Below are 18,115 nucleotides of genomic sequence, written 5' to 3'. Positions count from 1 at the left end.
TGTATTGAGCAAGCTATTCCCAGTTCCCCAAAATCTAGGGTAACTGTTGGGCCATTTGATCTACCGTATATACTCATTCATTAGCCCGTTCGTTTATAAGCCGACCCCCCAAAATGGATAGGTAAAAACAGGAAAAACTGTATGACCCTTTCATAAACTGACCTTGTATTTCAGGGGTTGGAAAACTTTGGTTCCCGGCCAATGGGAGCTGCGGGCAGTGGTGCGCAGGGAGCTGAGGGGCTCCATGCCTGCAGACGCTCCAGGTGAACAAAACGACAATGTATTCGGTCAGGGATCGGCAACCTTTGGCACGCTGTCCGCCAGGGTAAGTACTCTGGTGGGCAGGGCCCGGACGGGTTTGTTTAGCTGCTGTGTCCACAGGTTCAGCCGATTGCAGTTCCACTGGCCGCGATTTGCCGCTCCAGGCCAATGAGGGCGGCGGGAAGTGGCGTGGGCTGAGGGATGTGCTGGCCACCGCTTCCCGCCGCCCCCACTGGCCTGGAGCGGCAAACCGCAGTCAGTGCGAGCTGTGATCGGCTGAACCTGCAGACGCGGCAAGTAAACAAACTGGCCTGGCCTGCCAGGGTGCTTCCATAGAGTTTAAAATCATCAAATTATAAGCTGACCCCACTCTTTGATGTGTCACCTTTTTGCCAAAAATATTCGACTTATGAACTTTTACTTATGCTAACTTGCTTAAGCCAGTGTCTTACAGAATACAGACCTATAGGTTCCTTGCATTACTGCGGAGTAAAATATACGCTAAGCTAGCTCTACGGGCTATGGGGCAGATGTCCTCAATATAATTTAACATCAGGGGTGTGTATAGTATTTCTCTTTACTCTTGAGCTGTAAATTTCTGTCTAGATAATGCTGTAAATCAGAATTTCTAGCTGTCTTCTGGGAGGGGTAAAATGGCGGCCACTCATACCTTCAAAATTCACAGCCCCCATTCCACCTCCCCACTCCCGGTGTTAGAGAAGCATATAGAACAGAAATAGCTCTCCAATCCAAGCTCCTTTTGTAATTTTGTTTTAATGTAATAAAACACTCCCTCAGGGAACTGGTGTGCAGGATCCCTGGGAGGCTAATATGAGGGGGAAAGGAGTCCAGGAGAGCTGGCTGTATTTTAAAGAAGCCTTTTTGAGGCCCCAGGAACAGAACATCCTAATGTGAGGAAAGCATAGCAAATATGGCAGGCTACCAGCTTGGCTTAACAGAGAAATCTCTGAGCTTAAACACAAAAATGAAGTTTACAAGAAGGAGTATAAAAATATTGCTCGAGCATGCAGAGGTATATTCAGGAAGGCCAAACCACAATTGGAGTTGCAGCTAGCAAGGGATGTGAAGGGTAACAAGAAGAAGGTCAAGGAAAGTTTGAGACCCTTACTGAATGGGGGAGGGAACCTAGTGACAGATCTGAAAAAAGCTGACATACTCAATGCTTTTTTTGCCTTGGTCTTCATAGACGAGGTCAGCTTCCAGACTGCTGCATTGGGCATCAGAGCATGGGGAGGGGGTGAGCAGCCCTCAGTAGTGAAAGAACAGGCTAAGGACTATTTAGAAAAGCTAGACATGCAGAAGTCCATGGGGCTGGATGCAGTGCATCTGAGGATACTGAGAGAGTTGGCTGATGTGATTGCAGAACCATTGGCCATTACCTTTGAAAATTCGTGGTGATCAGGGGAGCTCCCGGATGATTGGAAAAAGGCAAATATAGTGCCCATATTTTTAATTTTATATTTTTAAAAGGGAGAATTTGGGGAACTACAGGCAGGTCAGCTTCACCTCAGTCCCTGGAAAAATCATGGAGCAGGTCCTCAAGGAATCCATTTTGAAGCACTTGAAGGAAAGGAAGGTGATCAGGAACAGTCAACAAGGATTCACCAACGACATGTCATGCCTGACCAACCTGATTGCCTTCTATGTTGAGATAACTGGCTCTGTGGATATGGGGAAAGTGGTGGACCTTGACTTCAGCAAAGCTTTTGATACAGTCTCTCACAGTATTCTTGCCAGCAAGTTAAAGATGTATAGGCTGGACGAATGGACTAAAAGGTGGATAGAAAGCAGGCTAGATTGTTGGGCTCAACAGCTCTGTGTAGTTGGCAGCCGGTATCAAATGGAGTGCCCTTGGTGCTGGTTTTGTTCAACATCTTCATTAATGATGTGGATGATGGGATGAACTGCACCCTCACCAAGTTCACAGATGACACTAAGCTGAGGGAAGAAGTAGGTACACTGGACGGTAGGGATTGGGTCCAGAGTGACCTAGACAAATTAGAGGATTGGGCCAAAAGAAATCTGATGAGGTTCAACAAGGACAAGTGCAGAGTCCTGCACTTAGGACGGAAGAATCCCATTCACTACAGACTAGGGACCGAATGGCTAGGAAGCAGTTCTGCAGAAATGGACCTAGGGGTTACAGTGGATGAGAAGCTGGATATGAGTCAACAATGTGCCCTTGTTTCCAAGAAGGCTAACGGCATATTGGGCTGTATTAGTAGGAGCATTGCCAGCAGATTGAGGGAAGTGATTATTCCCCTCTCTTCGGCACTGATGAGGCCGCATCTGTAATACTGCATCCAGTTTTGGGCCCCCCACTACAGAAAGGATGTGGACAAATTGGAGAGAGTCCAGCGGAGGTGACAAAAATGATTAGGGGGCTGGGGCACATGACTTATGAGGAGAGGCTGAAGGATCTGGGCTTATTTAGTCTGCAGAGAAGAAGAGTGAGGGGGGATTTGATAGCAACCTTCAACTACCTGAAGCAGGGTTCCAAAGAGGATGGAGCAAGGCTGTTCTCAGTGGTGGCAGATGACTGAACAAGGTGCAATGGTCTCAAGTTGCAATGGGGGAGATCTGGGTGGATATTAGGAAAAACTATTTCACTAGGAAGGTGGTGAAGCACTGGAATGGGTTACCTGGAGAGGTGTTGGACTGTCCATCCTTAGGAGTTTTTAAGGTCAGGCTTGACAAAGCCCTAACTGGGATGATTTAGTTGGTGTTGGTCCTGCTTTGAGCAGGGGATTGAACTAGATGACCTCCTGAGGTCTCTTCCAATCCTAGTCTTCTATGATTCTATGGGTGTTGTTCAAAGCCTTTGACTGGTTACTTCAGAGCATAGCCTAGCCAACATTTATTTTAAAAGCACAATAGTTCACATAGCACCCCACAACCACCACCCTCAATTCTACCTTCATCCCTCCAGGAAAGTGGTGAGAATGATGAATCTTGCAGCCTATCCTGCACCAACGATGAACAGGCATTCCAGAGGAGAGAGCCACTCAGAAAATTCCTGAAGAACAGTCCCATCCCTTCACACTAGGACTCAGGTTGAGTGCCTCTCCTGATCACAACTGCTCTATGGGCTAGATGCAGGAATTACTAGGTGAAATTCTCTGTTCTGCATTATTTACAGAGTCTAGGGCCAGGAGAGACCTTGGTGATCATCACGTTTGACTTCCTGTGTAACACAAGCCAGAGAACATCACCATAATAATTTGTTGAGCATATCTTTTAGAACATCTAGTCTTGATTTAAAAATTGTCAGGGATGAAAAATCTACCAGCTAAATTGTTCCAGTGGTTGATTACTGCACGAGATCAGACTAGATGATCACAATGATCCCTTCTGGTCATATAATTTATGAATAAGAACTCTGCTGAGTTATGGCAGTTTTTGAATGACACTGATCCTTAAGGCTATGTACAAATGCCATGATCATTGCCTCTCAAATTTAACTCATACTAAACTGTGGCCCTACTCAAACATCAGACATATAGTGTCATAGATTCATAGACTTAAGGTCAGAAGGGACCATTATGATCTAGTCTGACCTCCTGCACAATGCAGACCACAGAATCTCACCCACCCACTCCTGTAACAAACCCCTAACCCTATGTCTGAGTTCTTGAAGTCCTCAAATCGTGATTTAAAGACTTCAAGGTGCAGAGAATTCTCTGTAGTAACTCAGATCTGACCCCATCTAACATCCTATCACAGACCATTGGGCATATTTACCTGCTAATAAGCAAAGATCAATTAATTGCCAAAATTAGGCTATCTCATCATACCATCCCCTCCATAAACTTATCAAGCTTAGTCTTGAATCCAGATATGTCTTTTGCCTCCATTGCTCCTCTTGGAAGGCTATTCCAGAACTTCACTCCTCTAATGGTTAGAAACCTTCGTCTAATTTTAAGTCTAAACTTCCTAGTATCCAGTTTATATCCATTTTGTTCTTGTGTCCACATTGGTACTAAGCTTAAATAGTTCCTCTCCCTCCCTGATGTTTATCCCTCTGATATATTTATGAGGAACAATCATATCTCCCCTCAGCCTTCTTTTGGTTAGGCTAAACAAACCGAGCTCTTTGAGTCTCCTTTCACAAGACACATTTTCCATTCCTCGGATCATCCTAGTAGCCCTTCTCTGTACCTGTTCCAGTTTGAATTCATCCTCCTTAAACATGGGAGACCAGAACTGCACACAGTATTCCAGATGAGGTCTCACCAGTGCCTTGTATAACGGTACTAACACCTCCTTATCTTTACTGGAAATACCTCGCCTGATGCATCCTAAACCCGCATTAGCTTTTTTTAAGGGCCATATCACATTGGCGGCTCATAGTCATCCTGTGATCAACCAATACTCCGAGGTCCTTCTCCTCCTGTGTTACTTCCAACTGATATGTCCCCAATTTATAACCAAAATTCTTGTTATTAATCGCTAAATGCATAACCTTGCACTTTTCACTATTAAATTTCATCCTATTACTGTTACTCCAGTTTACAAGGTCATCCAGATCTTCCTGTATGATATCCTGGTCCTTCTCTGTTTTAGCATACCTCCCAGCTTTGTGTCATCTGCAAACTTTATTAGCACATTCCCACTTTTTGTGCCAAGGTCAGTAATAAAAATATTAAAAAACATTGGTCCCGAAACCGATCCCTGAGGAACTCCACTAGTAACCTCCTTCCAGCCGTTGTAGTCTCCCCTTTAACCAGTTCCTTATCCACCTTTCAATTTTCATATTGATCCCTATCTTTTCCAATTTGACTGAGAACTCCCCATGTGGAGCCATATCAAATGCCTTACTGAAATCAAGGTAAATTAGATCCACTGCGTTTCCTTTGTCTAAAAAAATCTGTTACCTTCTCAAAGAAGGAGATCAGGTTGGTTTGCCACAATATACCTTTTGTAAAACCATGTTGTATTTTGTCCCAATTACCATTGACCTCAATGTCTTTAACTACTTTCTCCTTCAAACTTTTTTCCAAGGCTTTGCATACTACGGATGTCAAACAAACAGGCCTATAGTTACTCGGATCACTTTTTTCCCCTTTCTTAAAAATAAAAACTGTTAGCAGTTCTCCAGTCGTATGGTACAACCCCTGATTTTACTGATTCATTAAAAATTCTTGCTAATGGGCTTGCAATTTCATGTGTCAGTTCCTTTAATATTCTTGGATAAAGATTATCTGGGCCCTCTGATTTCGTCCCATTAAGCTGTTCGAGTTTGGCTTCTACCTCGGATGTGGTAATATCTACCTCCATATCCTCATTCCTATTTGTCATCCTATCATTATCCCTAACCTCCTGATTAGCCTCATTAAAGACTGAGGCAAAGTATTTGTTTAGATATTGGGCCATGCCTAGGTTATCCTTAACCTCTACTCCATCCTCAGTGTTTAGCGGTCCCACTTCTTGTTTGTTTTTCTTATTTTTATGGCTATAGAACCTTTTACTATTGGTTTTAATTCCCTTTGCAAGGCCAAAAGCCATGTAGAGTTGGACCTTTCTCGCTTTATCCCTACATGTTCCGACCTCAATAAGGTAGCTTTCCTTGCTAATCTCTTCCATTTTCCTCTCCTTGTAGACTTTCTGCTTTTTCTTAATCACTTCTCTGAGATGCTTGCTCATCCAGCTTGGTCTACAATTCCTGCCTATGAATTTTTTTCCCCTTTCTTGGGATGCAGGCTTCTGATAGTTTCTGCAGCTTTGACTTGAAGTAATTCCCGGCCTTGAGAGCCACAGGTTCTTCAGTCAATCCACTTCCCTAACTAATTTCCTTAATTCTTTAAAGTTAGCCCTTTTGAAATAAAAAGCCCTAGTCCCAGGTCTATTTTTGTTTATCCTTCCATCTAGATCACTTCAGCCAAGGTTGTCCCCTACAATCATTTCTTCTATGAGGTCCTCACTACTCCCCAAAACCAAATCTAAAATGGCATCCCCTCTTGTTGGTCTTGAACTACCTGGTGAGAAGGAATCCATCAGCTATCGCATCCAGGAAAATCTGACCTCTATTATTGTTACTAGCACTTGTCCTCCAGTCTGTATCTGGGAAGTTAGTCTGCCATGATCATACAATTCCCATTAGTGTTTACTTCATTAAAAACATTTAAAGAGTCTCCATCTATATCCAAATCAGATCCTGGTGATCTGTAGCATACCCCAAGCACTATCTCAGTGGAAGCTCTAGTAGCTTTCTTTCCCAGTGTGATTTTTGCCCAGATAGACTGCATCTTATCCATTCCATCACTTCTTATTTCTTTACAGTTCACCTCATCGATATACAATGCTACTCTACCACCTTTTGCCTTTATTTCTGTCTTTCCTAAACAGCGCACAGCCTTCAATACCTGTACTCCAGTCATGACTACTATTCCACCATGTTTCTGTTATCCCAATAATATCCAGTTTCACTTCCTGCACCAGTAGCTCTAGTTCCTCCATTTTGTTCCCTAGGCTCCTCGCATTAGTGTACAAACATCTTAATTTTTGGCTTTACAGACATTCTACCACCAGTATCACCTATTAGACTGGTATCTGCACTACCCTTCCTCCTTATGTCCATTCTCCTGCCCACGGCTGTATCCTTTCTTACTTTGTTTTCTTCCCTCTCAATGTTGAATTCCGGCATGGAGATTACCTGGACATCTCTCAACCATCTCCCCCAAATTCCTAGTTTAAAGCTCTCTTAATCAGTTGTGCCAGCCTCCATCCTAGAAGTCTGTTTCCCTCCTTACTCAGGTGAAGTCCATCCCGAGAGAACAGCCCTCTGTCCATGAATGCTTCCCAGTGGCCGTACATCCCAAAGCCCTCCTTATAGCACCACCATCTGAGCCATCTGTTGATTGCCATAATCTTGTCACACCTTTTTTACCCTTCTCTATGAACAGGCAGAATCACACTGAAAATCACCTGAGCCTTGGTTTCCTTAAGCATCTTCCCCAGTCTGGCATAGTCTCCCTTGATATGTTCCAGCGAGAATCTAGCCGTATAATTTGTTCCCACGTGAAGGACAATAAGCGGATTCTTTCCCGCTCCCGTTAGGTCATCCAGCCAAGACTCAGTTGTACTTGCAGAGGTAGGAGCTCACCTGTGAACAAGTCATGCATGATAACCTGACTAGCTCTAGCTCTTGCATTCATCATCACATAGTGGAGAATAGGCTGAGTACTTATCTGTAGACAACCTGTGGTCCTGAGATGGAACAAAGTTAAAGAAAATGATATAGAGATAAAATCTGAGTCTTATGCAAAAACCAAAACCAAAGATCTTTTTAGTTAACTTTTCCTGTCTTCTGTAACAGGGACTGATGGGTTGGAGTTCTCTTCCCTAGGATTCCAACTTTCTTGGTAGACCTGCTATTTGACATCAGTTCATGCTTTCTCCTAAGCAGTATTTGATGTAAAAGTTACTACCAGTTCAGATTAATCTTTTTTTCTGTAAACTGATAAGGCAGGTGCTGTGCAGTGAGAGCTGTTTCCCCACCCCAATCTTATTGGGCTAAATTCTCGCTTTGCTCTCCACAGGCCAGTTTTACTTTCAGGCTTGGTAACCTGTCAAATCGGGATTAGTGTAGCTGAGACACAAAACAGTGAATTTCAGGCAAGGAATTGTCCTACTTGGAACAGAAAAGTATCAAAATTTCAATAGTTTTAGTATACGAATAGTTGAGGTAAAATACGTTTAGTCTACATCATAAAAGTGAATTCCATTTGAACTGCTGTGTATTATTTGAATGCTTTCAAAATGCTGAGAGAATTGAACCTTTAAATCTTCAGTTACATATAGTTTGGGAATATGTGATGCTCAGAGCTAGTACCTAGATTTATGTGCTACCAGGTCCTGGGTTAACAAAGTACAGCATACCTTGTAGGTATAATTTTCTAGAGAAAAGTAGTAGAGAGTAATTTTATACTGTGATTCAAAATGCATTTGGCAAAAATGTCACCTTCACAGCTAGATCTACAGGGAGTAGGCTAGATTGCCTTTTGACAATGCTGTTTCCCTGAGTCACCATATTGCATTGGTGGGTAGGGAGAAGACACCAGTTCTAGTCTGCGTGAGAGAGCTGAAATAGTCACTAGGCTGTAAAGTGATTTTAGTTTCTTGTAAAATCTCAACCTGTTATCTGTAAATGTGATTAATAGATTATAAAGCCGGAGGGGACCACTGTGAACATCTAGTTTGATCTCCTGTGTAACACAGGCGATAGAACTTCCCTCAATTAATTCCTATTTGAACTAGAGCATATATTTTAGAAGAAAAATCCTATCTTAATTTAAAAATTCCCAGTGATGGTGAATTCACCACAACTTCTGGTAAGTTCTAATGGTTAATTACTCTCACTGTTAAAAATGTATATCTTGCTTTCAGTCTGAATTTGCCTACCTTCAATTTCCAGCCATTGGAGCTTGTTATATCTTTGTCTGCTAAACTGAAGAGCCCATTATCAAATTTATGTTCCCCATGTACAGACTTACAAAATGTGACAAGTCACTCTTAAAATTTCTCTCTACTAAACTGAATAGATTGAGCTCCTGTAGTTAACAGAGTGATGTTGTGGTGAAAAAGGCAAATATTTTGGGATTTATTAATGGACGTGTCATATGTAAGACATGGAAGGTAATTGTTCTGCTGTACTTAGTACTGGTGAGGTCTCAGCTGGAATATGGTGTCCCAGTTTTGGGCACCACTCTCTAAGATGTGAACAAATTGGAGAGAGTCCAGCAGAGTGCCTATGAAGAAAGGCTTTGAACACATGACCTATGGGGAAAGGCTGAAAGAATTGGGCATGCTTAGCCTGGATAAGAGAAGACTTTTGGGGTCAAGTGGCATGGTAACAGTTTTCAAATATGGAAAAGGCTGTTAACAAAGAGGGATGTGATCGGTTGTAGGTCCACCAAGTATAGGACAAGAAGAAATCAGCTTAATTTGCAGTATGGGAGATTTAGGTTAGATATAAGGAAAAACTTTTTAACTATAAGGATAGTTAAGCACTCAAACAGGCTACCTGGGGAGGTTGCAGAATCCCTGCCCTTGGAGGAAGGCTTTCATTGTATCTTGTCAGGGAAGATTTGGAAAGGTAAGAATGCTTTATATTTAAATGTGAAACTATTGACTCATTATTTGTTAAAGGAAAGACATTTTTGACACCAAAATGATCAAGTTCAGTAGTTTTGAAAATAACCATGCCAAGCGGTATTAGGCCAAGTGGTTAGGCCATGTCTACACTTACAGGCTTATAGGAGCACAGCTGTACCACTGTAGGAGTGCTCTTATAGCCATGTTATGCTGATGGGAAAGTTCTCCTGTTGGCATACTAAGCGGCGGTAGCTATGTAACATAGCCCACGTCCAGACTAACCCGCGGCATCGGCGGGTTAAAATCGATTACTCAGGGATCGATATATCGCGTCTAGTCTGGACGCGATGTATCGATCCCCGAGCGTGCTTACATCGATTCCGGAACTCCATCAACCCGAACGGAGTTCCAGAATCGACACGGAGAGCCGCGGACATCGATGCCGCGCCGTCTAGACGGGTGAGTACCTCGATTTTTAGAAATTCGACTTCAGCTACGTTATTCACGTAGCTGAAGTTGCGTATCTAAAATCGATTTTAATACCCTAGTCTGGACGTGGCCTGAGAGAGCATCTCCCGCTGACTTAGCATTGTGCACACGAGCGCTTATACTGACAGAAGTTACGTTGCTTAGGAGTGTGTGTTCTCACCCCTGAGTGACAAGTTTTGCTGACATAAGTGCTAGTGTAGATGTGACCTTACTGTCATTGTTCATCCTGCTATATCAAGTTGGAAGTAACCTGAAGCATTTACAGCAGTTGTAATTCATGCACTGTGTAATCTTGTAACTCATTTGTTGAGGGGGAGAAAGGAATCTGACCTTTTTGTTAACTGTCTGTTGTACTGATTGCTGTAATAACAAATATAATTAAAACAAACTTCTTATGTGTCACGTGAAGAAATGTGAGGCATCAGTGAAGACCAGGAATCTGTATAGGTTAAGGATCATAATGGTCGTGAATGCAGTTGTATTCCGTGTTAAGCTTTTGGATAGTTAATTTTAGAGGATTTTGATTTCCTCATATTTTATATCAAGGATCAATTAAAAGAAAACTGTTCTGTACTGGTTTTACAAAAGTTTGTGGAAAAGGTCTAATGGCTTGGTAATGGTATTGTTTATACCTGTTGTATTTTGACTGCCAGACTTTAAAAAATGTTTGAATTAAATATAAATTTGGAAGGGGATACTGTCTAGTGATATTTCTGTATTGTGGAGCTACAAAATGGGATTTTCACTCAGCAGTGATTCTGCATTATGAAGCAGTCTTTAATTATGTCATTGCATGCTATTTTTTTCCCCACAGGGCCCCTGCCTCATACAGTGCACAGGATGGGACCTGCTCTGGGAATGGATCAGGGTTGTGTAGTAAAAGAGGCAATTGTCTGTAGGACCGTACTTTGTGTTGCTGAAATGGAAGGTCTATGGTGAATGAAGTAGAAGACTACAGGAGGATGGTCTCATGATTAAGGCACCAGAGGACAATGAGAAGCGTTTTGCCAGTGGGTTTCACAGATGTCTGCTGGCAACAGAGCAGACTCAGAAACTTTGCATTCCATTTCAGGTTCTAGAGGCGAGAATAGGGAGACCCTTCTGCATTTGTCACCTCCAGCCTGTCTCTGTTCCAGTCTCTCAATCTAGTCAGGCCTAATCTCCATACACCCACCCCACCCTACCCCTGACGGCTCCTCTCATCACACTTTTGTAACTGTCCGCGTTACAGCACGGCTGTGGCAGCGTGGGGATGTGGGCAATGTAGACACGCTTTATCGCCAGGGGAGAGCTCTCCCAGTGATTAAAAAAAAAAAAAAAAAGCACTCTGAACTAGCAGTGGTAGCTTTATCGCTGGGAGTGCAGCTGTCTATACTGGCGCTTTTCAGCGCTTAAACTTTTTTGTTGCTCAAGGGGGTGTTTTTTCACTGAAGGTGACAGTGTAGACATAGCCCCAGTCTCTTTTCGCAGCTAGCCCTTTTCTCCCACAGCGACTCCCTATTAGATTTACTTGCTTCCCCACGCCTCCCATTCCCAAACCCTGACTACCAGTCTCCCTCTTTGGGGTCTTGGTTGTGTGTCCCCTCTAGCCCCTTTCCAATCTCTCTCTCCCCCCACCCCCAGCTCCCTTGTCTGTCTTCCTGCCTAGTGAGTTCTAGTCCCGTGCCCCCAACCGCCTCCTCTGATCTCTCTCTCTCTCTCTCTCTCTCTCTCTCTCTCCCCCATTTCTTAGTATTCTACCCTCTGCTTCTCCCCTCCAGCTCCCAGTTTCAGTACCCTTTCCCTGGCGGCTTGTACCAATCTACTCCATTCCCTAAGTCCAGGTCTTGTCTCTTGTGCATCTGAGACAGATTGCTTTTTCCTCCATGATACCTGGGCCTAGTTGGGGGAATATTGACAGTGCAGACTGTCTCCCTTTCCTTATTTTTTCTGCCTGGTGCCACCAGGATCAGCAGTTGCAGAGAAACGCTAACAAGTTTCTTCTGAGCATGTGCTAAGATGATTCAAGAACTCATAATATGGCCAAATTTTGAGTTTCCTGCCCAGAACAGCAAAAGGCACATCTCTGACACCAGGACCCACGCCCCCTGCCACATTTCAGGTCCCTGTTCTAAAGTGTGAAAGTACTAGAGCTTTTCAACAGAATAGGTATACGGCTTTAACGTGTGCAAAACAACATCTTTTTTCAATCTCATTCTTTTGATACAGACAAACTACTTTTGTTGAAACTTTCACCCAAAAATTAAAACTGAGGCAGAAGCCTGACATAGGAAATATCAGTTTAAATAATTAACGTTTAGCAAAGTTATAAACAACTAAAACCAGGGTTGTCTTATGGGGACATGTCTGACAAACTTCAATGTAGGTGGTGCTCCTAGATCAGTTTGTAATAAAGCAGGTGTTTTCTTTTGAAGAATCTCTCACTGGTTAGATATTATTGTTACTGACTAGTTGGTTTTGTGTTGAATCAGTTAATTTTCTCTTTCTGGAATCCTGTCAATTTAATGCTTGGTGTTTTCAGTTGCAAGATGAGATGCCTCCCAGTAATTTTTCATCATAAATCCATTGTAGTCTTGCAACTTCATGACAAGCATTGTTGCTTGAGCTGCCCCAAATACCTGCTTTTCTTCTTACCTTTAGTATCCTTGAGACTGATTCTGCACTGTCTTGGACACTCTACTATCATTCACACCTGTGTAAAGTGGGTATAAAATGGTCATTCAAAATTGGTAGCATTTTTCTTGCTTTGTGCAGTATGCAGGGCAGTGGACAATTGGGCTCCTAGTATTTAATATCTGATGTTGGTGTGTGGACTTCACTATTTGACATCCCATTCTTTAGGAAATGTTTTGGTCTTGAAAGTAAATGGTCTGAACTATATTATTGTAGAGTTATTTCTGTTTAAGTTCGCTTAAGTGTGGAATATCCATTTCCAGTTTCTTGCAAATGCTCTTATGTGGTAATTCACTGTTGCAATATCCTACATGCCAAATGATTGTATACTGCTTTCTGCTTCAGATATTTTTATGTAATTGAATTTTTGTCTCAGTTTCAGTAGAAAAAAATATTGTGGAGGGCAGTAACTTCTGAGCATCCAGACTGCAGGGTACCAGAGTTGCACATATTATCCTACTTATTACATTTTTTGGACACAGAGTGTATGTTGCGGTAAGGTTTATCTGTAAATGGTGATCCACTAAAAGTCTTGAGCATTACTACTGTTCTGAGATAGAAGGATCTGGATATTCAGCAGTAAAAGCAGCAGCAGCAACAGCGGTAGTAAAGGCAGAGCAGGTTCCACAGTTAGCATATTTTACAGTATGAGTCAGTGTGTACACAGCTTCCCAGATAGCTGCCTGCAGGAGGGAACCAAAAATGTAGAATGAAAAATATTCAGGTTTCATGATTATGATGCTAAATCATGTGATTTTTACTATACCTTAAGTTGCCAACTTAGCTTTACTCAAGATAGGATCCTTTGCTGCAGTGTATTTAAAAAAAAAAAAAAGGGGAAATTGTGCAATGTGTGTTTATGCCTACACCATGCCGAGGAGACCCTTGCTAGTAAATAATCTGTGTATCCCTGAGGTAAGAGGTTGTTTCTGCTTTCCCTGCACAGTGCTGCTGCAGCACGGAGCTGATCCAAACATTCGAAACACTGATGGGAAGTCAGCGCTGGACCTGGCAGATCCTTCAGCCAAAGCTGTACTTACAGGTAAGAGATATAAGTTTCTATTGAATTGTCTTCTGTAGTTCATTGGGTATATAAACACTTCAGCCTCTTAAACTCTGACTGCCTTTCATTTTTCTTTAGCATAAAAACAGCAAAAATGTGTGTCCTTATCAGGGTCCATATTGAATTGCTATAACTGCCATTAATTGCCATGCTCCCAGAGGTTTGAATAGCTTATTCCACTTATTTGAGAGAATTTTGTAATTAGAAAACATCATTCATTATTCACTGCATTTTTATCACTAGCCTGCATATGGGTTGAACTGCAGCCTCCATCCCCTGCAAAAAAAAAAAAAAAAAAGGTCAGTTACTCAGCAGTGAAGGTCTTAAAACAATCAAGGACATTTGTCTTACTGTACTAGTTGCTGTGATCAGAAAGGTAACCTGCTACCTTATAGCTTAACTCAGTATTTGCTATGGATTTGTATGCTGCTCTTCCTCCTCATCGTTAGCCATTTAGATATAAGTGGTGTGTAACACAACTCTGTGGGCTATTAACCTAACCATTAAAGAATAATTTGCACATAATTTTTACCAATGTAATGTTGTTTTTATATACCTGTATTTTTATATATAATACTTATTAATTACTTTAAAATATCAATGAACATTAAAAATTAGTATCCTGTGGAAGAGTTGTATGTCCAAAGTTCATATGCATTTTGTGCTGGTTTTGTTTTAAGTGAGTTTTAGGAAATAGAGGTTAGAAGGAGATAAATGTGGCTACAAAAGCATAATTAGACTGGGGATGAGATTCAGCAGTTGACCCTCTGTCAACGACTAGCAATTTTTTTTTTCCTAGTGTTTTATTTGTCTTTCCCTCTTCCCTCCTCTTCTGTATTGACCAGTTAATTTGTAGTTGATATGCTAATGCAAAACCTGCATGCTTATGTTTAGAAAGGGAGAATACAGCTCCCGTCACATTTGGTCAGAAAACATTTCCTCCCTTTCATTTTTTTCCCAAATACACTGTTATGCATTACTATCTGAGGCTCTGAAGTGAACCAAGTGTGTTTGTGGAACAAAGGCTCTTTAAATTTGAGGCAGAGTAATTTAAACTAAGGCCTTGGCTACACTTGAGAGTTACAGCGCTGTTAGTGGCTTTACAGTGCTGTAACTCACTCCCCGTCCACACTGGCAAGGCACATACAGCGCTGTATCTCCCTGGCTACAGCACTGCACGTACTCCACCTTGACGAGAGGAATAATGAGAACAGCGCTGGTGCTGCAGCGCTGAGGTGCCAGTGTAAACAGTGATTAATCTTACTACACTGTCACTGACCTCCGGAACCTTCCCATAATGCTTTTAAGTAAAGATTACACTCTTTGTTTTGTTGTGATGCCTCTGTATGTTTTGTTGTGAACTCGGGGCTCCTGGAGCTGCTTATCTAAGAAACAAACACAGTTACTGTTTGCTGTGAATGAGGCAGGCAGGGGGATCCCTTTGGAATGTCAACAGCTAGTGTTTGCTTGAGGAGAGAAGCAACAGGGCGGGCGGGGGGTCTGTTTCGGAGCAGCTGCTTATCTGGTCTGTGAGGAAAAAAACAGAGGGCTATTCGAATTTAGTGAATGAGAGAGGAGTGGAGAAAGGGGTCGGAACTTGCAAGGCAGGGAGCTGACACAGTGTCAGCTCCAAAAATCCACTCTCGTGCTCTCTCTCTCTCCCACGCTCCCTGTCACACTCCACCCCACCCCCTCTTTTGAAAAGCATGTTGCAGCCACTTGAACGCTGGGATAGCTGCCCATAATGCACCACTCCCAACACCGCTGCAAATGTGGCCACAACAGTGCGTTGGTTGCTGTCAGTGTGGCCACACTGCAGCGCTTTCCCTACGCAGCTGTATGAAGACAGCTGTAACTCCCAGCCCTGTGCAGCTGCAAGTATAGCCATACCCTAAGTCATGTGTTCAAAGAAACTCTTGTAGTGTTAACATTAATGTCAATTGTGCCAATCAGGTTAATCTGATTTTTGTCAATTGATAAAAAATAAGGTAGTACAGACACTGTACGTGGGTAGGATATATGTGGGAATCCAGTCATCTTTAAAATAAACAACCTAGGAAGGGATTAATGTGAATGGAAAATTTAATTACAAGCAACACTGAAAATTTTCTGCTTTGAGGCCACTGAGGGTATGGCTACACTTACAGTTGTACAGCGCTGGGAATTACAGCTGTCTTCGTACAGCTGTAGGGAAAGCGCTGCAGTGTGGCCACACTGACAGCTTCCAGCGCTGCAGTGTGGCCACACTGACAGCTTCCAGCGCTGCAGTGTGGCCACACTGACAGCTTCCAGCGCTGCAGTGTGGCCACACTGACAGCTTCCAGCGCTGCAGTGTGGCCACACTGACAGCTTCCAGCGCTGCAGTGTGGCCACATTTGCAGCACTGTTGGGAGTGGTGCATTGTGGGCAGCTATCCCAGCGTTCAAGTGACTGCAATGTGCTTTTCAAAAGAGGGGGGTGAGGGGGAACGTGGGGGAGAGAGAGAGTGGATTTTTGGATCTGTCAGCTCCCTGCCTTGCAAGTTCTAAGGACTGGAACATACACATCACCAACCTGTAATCAATTTAAAAGTTTCGAGCCCTTCCCCCACCCCTCTCTTATTCACTAAATGCAAATTATGCACTCCTAAATAGCCTTCAGACCACATAAGCAGCTGCCCAACACGGACTCTCCCCTCCCCCTCTGCTCTGTGACTTCTTTCTTCAAGCAAACAGCTGTGAACCTTCCAAAGCAATTGCCCTGCCTGCCTCCCCTTGCTCCAGCAAACAGGAGCTGTGTTTGTTTTTTAGATAGGCAGCTTGGGGGAGCTCGGAGTTCAGCCATTCTTCTGGTTTGTTGTGAGCAGGCATTCTGGGATACCTCCTAATACCCTGGAGGCCAATAACAGCGCTTTTGGTGGCCACACTTGATGAGCAGCACTGCATCACCAGCGCTGCAATCGTTAACACCCCAAGCAGACCAGGTGTACAGCCAGCGCTGCAGCCAGGCAGTTAGTGCTGGATGCTCCTTGCAGGTGTGGACAGTTACTAAGTTGCAGCGCTGTAAACCCACCACCAGCGCTGCAACTCTCCAGTGTAGCCAAGCCCTGAGACTAATGACAGCTTTTCAGGCTCTCCCTAAGGCCAGCCTCAGGTGTCAGCAGTAAATTTAGGAAGAGCTTTTGCAAGGTGACCTAACTATGACATGCCCCCATTATCCATTTTAAGTACATGGGGATCTTTTCACAGATTTCAGGGGGCATTGGATCAGGCGTATGTGCCTTTGGAAAAAGAGAACAGTCTGTTGTAGAAAGTGTGTATGGGCTGGAAGTGGCCGCCTGGAAGGCTGTAGACTCTCCCTGCGATAAGCATAGTTTGAAGTATGGAGTTTTCAGTTCTTCTTTATCTCCTAGCACAGGAGAGCCCAACTGTTGCAGTATTGAGGGATACCTTGACAAATTGATGGAAGCTAAAGGTCAGCACCGAAGCTGCATAAACTTCAACTATAAATATAGCCAAATTTGCGTGTACTCTTCCTTTTTAGATGAATAAAATGAGTGTTTTGTTTACTCTCACTAGCAATGAGAGCTTGCATTTCCTCAGTTTTGTCCTGAAGGTGGCTCTTGGCTACATTTTGGCCCTTAGATTATACATTGTGTATCTGTGCCCTAGCTGTGTGCACTGGTAATGCATCACCCCTTCAGCTGGCATACAACAGACTTAATAGGTTTTAAAATGTTGTAGCTGGAATCCACCTAAATCAGAACTTTTTGTTAGTGACTTTGTTTTGTGTTATTCATCTGCATATCTTCTCTGTTAAGCATCTGCTTTCCCATGTGTTTCCAGTGTGCTACACCTTTAGGGGCTCTCCTCTGACTTAAAGGGATTTGACAGAAAATTTTGATGGCTCAGGCTTCACAATAGCCTTTGGCAGTGGCATCCTCTCAGAGATCAGATATAACAGTGTTTTAGAAGGTATTCTTTAGAGAGATGAGTACTAGATTATACTGCATTTACAATATTTATGTTGCATGGTGATATTTTTGGAGGTGCTCAATGTTTGACTAACATTGCTTCTCTTAAAGACAATGGTAAAACTCCTCCTGACTTTAATGGGAGCAGAGTTGGCATTAGTCTAAGTGTATTTGAAAACTCAACCAAGCCTTCATTATGCTTGTACCTTTAGAGAACTTACTTATTAAAGCAATGTTGATTTACTGCTGCTGTTCATGTAGGGTTTAAGTGTCCATGTGTGTGATATGGTCACTGCTGCATAGTTTGAGAAACTGAGATTCCTCTTACAAGCTCATTTATTTACTCAATGAGTTTTATGCATTGATACATGCCTTGGGAATAAACTTCAGTGGTGAACCTTTTGTGAACTACAAATTAAAGAGAAAAAGTGAATAGAGAAGTCATTAATACACTGGCTAAGTCATAAAGGAAATACATCAGCCAGATTTATGAAAGAAGAAAAGCCCTACATTTGCTCAATCATGGTAGTTTAGTACTTTCTTCCCATGTAGATTGCATTCCC

At 42.8% G+C, this 18,115-nt stretch overlaps 1 protein-coding gene across 1 annotated transcript in view; it reads left to right on the top strand.

Annotated features, from left to right (window-relative positions):
* TNKS (tankyrase) overlaps positions 1-18,115 on the top strand; it is a 302,779-nt gene that overhangs the window by 49,558 nt on the left and 235,106 nt on the right. The window contains exon 3 of the mRNA XM_050948206.1: positions 13,484-13,579. Within this exon, the coding sequence (XP_050804163.1) occupies positions 13,484-13,579 (96 nt within the window). The remainder of the gene's footprint in view (positions 1-13,483; positions 13,580-18,115) is intronic.

Source organism: Gopherus flavomarginatus, chromosome 3, assembly GCF_025201925.1.
Source record: "Gopherus flavomarginatus isolate rGopFla2 chromosome 3, rGopFla2.mat.asm, whole genome shotgun sequence".
Lineage (NCBI taxonomy): Eukaryota > Metazoa > Chordata > Testudines > Testudinidae > Gopherus > Gopherus flavomarginatus.
Note: the sequence above shows the minus strand (reverse complement) of the source record. Positions and strands in the feature narration are given on the sequence as shown.